Source organism: Pygoscelis adeliae, unplaced genomic scaffold, assembly GCF_000699105.1.
Source record: "Pygoscelis adeliae isolate BGI_AS28 unplaced genomic scaffold, ASM69910v1 Scaffold27, whole genome shotgun sequence".
In the NCBI taxonomy this organism is placed as follows: Eukaryota; Metazoa; Chordata; class Aves; order Sphenisciformes; family Spheniscidae; genus Pygoscelis; species Pygoscelis adeliae.
Window position 1 is genome coordinate 3121250 of NW_008825410.1, and position 5884 is coordinate 3127133.

General features: G+C 44.1%; 1 protein-coding gene across 1 annotated transcript in view; it reads right to left on the reverse strand.

Annotated features, from left to right (window-relative positions):
• The window catches only part of FZD1 (frizzled class receptor 1), a 32172-nt gene extending 26518 nt beyond the window's left edge, over window positions 1-5654 (reverse strand). Inside the window, exon 1 of the mRNA XM_009330589.1 lies at window positions 5358-5654. Coding sequence (XP_009328864.1) covers window positions 5358-5654 — 297 coding nt within the window. The remainder of the gene's footprint in view (window positions 1-5357) is intronic.
• Between the last annotated feature and the right edge of the window lie 230 nt (window positions 5655-5884).

A 5884-nucleotide genomic window follows, 5' to 3' on the forward strand; every position in this document is an offset into this window, starting at 1 on the left:
GAAGCCAGGCTGGCAGGAGAGAAGAGGAGGGGGAGCCACAGGGCAGTCCAGATTTACACGAAAAAATCCGCCAGCAAGATGTGACATCTCAGTGGGGGTGGAGGGTGCCAGGGTGCAAGCGAACAGTACGGTTTCATTGCTTTGTTGCTCAAAATGTGCCCAAGGTCTGTACCCACAAGCCCTACATTTTGAAGATGAAGATCTGCCTCTGGCCCAGTGCAGTGCACACCAGCTAAGTCGTCCAATAATGGATATTGATAGTTGCGAGCTGCCGTTCGATCACAGGATGGTTTGCCTGTGACAGGCCACGAGGGAAGTCAGTGCTGATGATAGTGTTTTCAGCCAGGAGCTGCTCAGAAATCAAATCTGCCAAAAAGACATTTACGCTCTCCAAGTGAAAACAAAGCAAAGTGGCTGCAGCTTTTAGCAACACTGCTGAGAGATCAATTCTTACGTTTTCCACAGATTATAGAGCGAATGAAATGTCTGCTAGGGTAGAATATATATTGGCAACAGTTGTTTGATGAGGATTTTGGAAGGAGAGGACTGAAGCCATATTTCTTTAGTGCCTCAGGTGTTTATCACGGAAACCAGTTTGCTGGAAAAGTCAATGCAACCACAAAGCTAGCACGTCCGCCCGTCCCTGCGGAGGAGGCTGTGGATCAGTGACGGAGCAGTTTTCTTAGATGCTCCCAAAGCAGAATACAAGGAGGGTGAAATAACAGAAGAGCTCAAGCTAGAGCTGAGCAGAGTGTGTAAGGAATCACTTAGTCACAGAAAAATGCAAACACTTGTAATGTCAAGTCAAATTTAGTCAACAGTTTCACCTGAACTAAAATGTGAAAGGGATTATTTTGGTGTTTTTGCAAGAGTTTTTTGCTTTGATTTTTCAGGCAAGACTTACAAGCTGACTTGAAAACAATTTCTGAAAGAACAGAAAATGCGAAAAGAGCATCCTTATGCCATACCAACTAAATTTTGTGAGACTGGAGGCAAATAGAATCATAGAATATCCAGTCCTTTTTCTAACTGACTTAAAGGTAGGTCTTAAAATCATGGGCCTCATACCTCTTTCACAGTGATACTGATTCTGGTGGGACATCTTCAGTTTTTCCCCTTTGAAGATGCTTGGAAGCAGAGACTGGAAAATTCAGATGAGTGTCCTAGACACCAGACCATACCATAATCCTCACCTGTTTTCTTACCCAGTGAATGTTCATGAGTTATATGAGGTTGGACACGTCAGCATTCAAGAGAGAGGCTTCTCTGTGTCCTCTATAGCTGCCACAGTGAATTTTCTTCACCCCAAGTATCAATGCCTTCAAATGGTCAGCAGCTTCAGATCTCTCAGAAAACAGGGAGCAGGGCTGGGCTGGTGGCAGAGCAGGGACATGAGGCAGTGCTCACCACCACAGCTTCTGCTGTTTTACCTGGCCCACCCTACGGCATACAAATTGCCCAGCAGCCTTGAATCCAGCAGAGCTACTTTCTCAGGCAACGTCCAGCGCAGGAGTTTCATTTGGTCTGCCTGTGAGGCATGGTTTGGGCAGCCAGCCTTACAGCCTGGCACTGAGGACATTCTTCTGAGAGGAAAACCTGGGGATTACCGAGCAGTTGGAATCTCCCACCTAAAGAGTGAAAGTTTGCACTGCTGGGTGCAAAAGGGGATCTCCCCTCCTGGGTTTTGTGAATATTGCTCCAGTCACCCCACATGAGTTTATTTTCACATTGCTTTCATGTCCTTTAGAAATTTCCCAAATCAGTGTGAAATACTTTATTCAATCTGAAAAAGACCTTCCCCATTTGCCATACAGTCTGAAAAAATCTGGTTTCATGTCAATCCAAAAAAATTTTTTTTTTTTTAAAGACTGCCAGCACAGCTTTCCTCCAAATAAGACCAGCATGCAGCTCTAGTTAAAATAAGTAAGTATTGCTAGTCCTTTGCTGAGAACATTAGCCTGGTTGCTCAACTTTCTCGTTCCAAAAGCTGTTGCCCAGAGTAAATGGCTGTACTTTCTCTGTCCAGCAGTAGTTTGCTTTCTCTACGCTCTTTAGAAAGTTATCAAAGAAACCCTCTTCGCAGTAAACACTGCACCTTCACTGCCTAAGGGCCAAATTCTGATCCCACTGAATTAAGCTCCCATTTCAGTAGGATCAGGATTGGCCAAATCCAATGAATTTTGTCTGTCTCAGACTCCCATGGTGTCTGGTTTGGAGATGGAGTGAGACAGCATGTTAGGCCACATATCATCTTAACACCCAAAGGGAGAATTCAGCAAACCGAGCAGATCAGTGTGCCAGGTGAGGCCACAGCAGGAGGCACCCTGCAGACCTGCCTGTTTTTTTCCTTACACCAGATGAAATCAGTATTCTCCATTTGTCACCAAGCGGAATAGCATTTAGCAAAGTGATGCTTTAAACTTTCCCTGAAATTTTGGAAGTGATGAGACACCGTGTTTGCAAGATCCCACGTCCCAGATGACCGGAGCTGAGCTCAGGCATGGGTGTTTTTGTAGCAGGATTCTCAAGGACAAGCATCACACTGCAGCTGCCACAGAAAAGGTTTCTTACTGGGACCAGAAAGTAACTCTGGAGCATCTGAAAAAACCTTTCTTTTTCATTATAAAAATATAGGAAAAGATGTGTGCATAATCGTCTCATTCCCCAGAGTGTTACGCACATAATCAGAGGAGAATCACTATGGACTTTGTGGCATGGAGGAATACAGTGCTCTTCCTTTATGAATGAAGCACATACGACTGAGCAAGCACCATTACCACGGGTAAAGGAAGTAGACTGCTTTTAAAGAGAAAATAAATAGATGGCATCTTCTCTGTAGCAAAACGAGGGTACACAGATCTTCCTATTTTCACAGTCATTGCTCAACATTATACTTAAGAGCAGTATTAGACTAAAAAGCACCTAATTTCACTTCAGGTGATTTAAAATGCATCTTGGTGCACTGAGCTATTGTCTAATCCTTTTGTTTGAGATGTTCTACATTAGTCAGCCACTTTTGATTCATGTGCTAACGGTCCCCCTTAAGGCAGGTAATTCACAGGCAATGTTCATGATGTGCAAAGTGGCACTCCAGTTCCCACAGACAAAAGACAGTAAACTTTAAATCCCAGAGCCCCTAAACTTATGTTGCAGAAATTGCCCTCGCAAGAGGGGAGGTGAGATCTGTTTATATGCATCTCCTGTACCAACTTAGAATTCAAGTAATTTTTTTAGAACAGCGGGAATGCCTATTAGAGACAAATCACAGCAAAACGCAAAGGTTGCAACCAATTTTGAGCCCAAAGTAAAATGTGAATTACCTCATTTTAGCCTCTATCCAATCAGCTACGTGGTACTTCAGTGTCCTTTCAATTAAAGCTTTCTTAGAGGAACAATTAACAGAAGTAGATATATTTTTATTAAATAATGTCCTTCTGCAGATGGCATTTTTTCCTTGTGTACTGAGGCTACAATAGATAGCATTTACTGCTGTAACGAGAATAGGTTTTACGCCTAATAACAGTTGGTTTTTCCAAGACTGCAAATGGGACCTTTATGCTGTTGGAAATTAAGATTTCAATCTTTCTACTATGATGCAGTTTCTGTCCTTAGAAGATCTTGAGATAGTGTGCTGTTTCAAATGATGTAATACTGGGCACAGGAAAGAGGTTGGCTTCCTTCTTCTGAACTGCATTGCTTAGCCAGTCACAGTTCTTTTTCTCAGAAATACATACATCTGTATTCATAGTAGAAAAAAACCCAACTGGTCATCACATAAACGTAAAAAAGAGGACCGTGAAGCAATGGTACCAGCAACATCTGCAAATGTGTTAAAACAGGACAAAGTCTAAATCTATCCACCGGTAAACCACATAGCCATTGCAACCTCTTATATAATTAACAAATTATAAGGCTATCAAGTGTAACTTCCTGCTTGCATAAGCCATCCACAATCACAAAGTGGAATCTAGCCTCAAGCTCCAATTTGTGTTTAAACTGAAGTGTCTATCCTAGCAAGTCATCCCAGATAAAGTCCTAACACTACTGAAATCAATGCAAAAAAATATTCATTGACTTCCCGATTGCCAGGATTCCAATTGATTTCAAACCGGATTAGAACCAGACCTCTCCTGCATGAGTGGTAAGATGTAGTCTGAATTTACCTATTGTCTCCTCCAGCCCGTGAAGCTTGTTATCCCCTTTTGATAGGTTTCATTGCTAATGATGATCAGTTATTCCTTCTTTCATGGGGAAATGCTTTCTAGAAATGCTTCATTCCAAACTAAAAGCAAAACCATTAACATGTTCATGGAGTTGAACTGTTGTGTCAAAAATGTGAAATATTGAAATATCTGGGGATAGCAGTTTGGCCAGTTTCATGACATAAGTTCATGGTGTCTTGAAACCAAAGTAATCATACCAATTTCTGGCATCTGCACTGCCCGATAGCTGCGTACACTGGAGGATCCCAGCATTGGCTCCCAGCTCTATGGCCAAGAGGCAAGAATCCCTGAGGTCTCCAGCCCCACAGTCATTCAAATGGAAACCTGTGACTGAGCTGAGAAACCTGAGCTCCTGGCAACCCACAGGTGAAGGAAGTTAATTGAAAGATAAGTCTTTCTCTCCTGATAAATCAGTGGTTTTCAAAGCTGCTGAATAATCTCGCTTTGTTGGGAAAAACTTCCAACCAGCTCTAATTAAACAGTTCCAAACTGAGTTAAGAAAAGCAATTTAATTGAAAGAAGGTGCAGGGAGGTCTGGGAGGTCTTGGGGAAGTGCTGAGGGACACCTCAAAAGAAAAAAGCGTGTGTGCTACAACAGCGATTTCTCTGATGGGTCAGTGTAGTACTGGGAGGCATGTCAGAAAAATAACCAGTGTGGATTTCTTCATTTTTTCCCTGCACTGCATCCTGCAGCTAGGAGCATTGCAGGCTGATCCTTCATCTGTTAATCGCTTGTTTAGGTGACTACTACCAGAGAACAAAGGAGATCGTATGTGGGGAAAATAAACCACGTAGAGACTGAGGATCACATGCGAAGAGAGATTAAACAGCACCTTTTCTTTCTCTTTGTAGTAAATGTCCAAGTTAAAAAAAAAAATCCACCTAAGGCCATTTCTCTAACTCAGGCTCCAGAGATATCTTTAAAAGAACTTGGTTGCATTTTTTTTTTCTTTGAGTGGAATAAATTAATAAAAGATCAGGGTCTGGGGCAAGTGTGAGTTTGATACTGTGTTTTACAGATGGCATGGAGTCCAATTCCATCTTCAGGTGTTCACACACCAGCACAAACCCCTGTTACTGCACCGGCTGCTGCATGGATGTATCTGAGGGCAGATTAGGGATCTAAGGCAATACAGTAAACAGGACTGAAGGCGTTGCACGGGAACTGCTGGGTCGTTGCAAAGTGCCTTCAAACGTGTTGAGTTGGTGGAAACCCTGGCAGGCGACACTATTTGGATGGATGTGGAAAAGAGGAGGGGTTGGGGGTCCCCCGTAGCCATTGGCAGCACACGGGATGCCGGCTCGCAGCTGCAGGGGGTGACGGCCAAGCCGCGCCTGCAGTTCAGGACGCCCCAAAGACGCACTCTGGCGAAGAGGACGCTGTGAGGGCAGCGAGGGGCCTGGCTTGTCCCACCAACTGACACCCGGCATCCACTCTGCCCGACAATGCCGTGCCGTCCGACGCCATGACTGAGGGAAGGAGAACCCCCATTCACAGCGGCACTTGGTAAAACGTTTGAAAAAATTCAGTGAAGGGCTTGGACCTCCCCAAATCCCCGAATTTCACAGCAGCACGGTTCCTCCACCGTGCCAAACCCAGCAGCAGGCCGCGCCCTGACTAACTCAGGATCTAAAGCTCCTCCTCCCGCTCCGCACCGGAT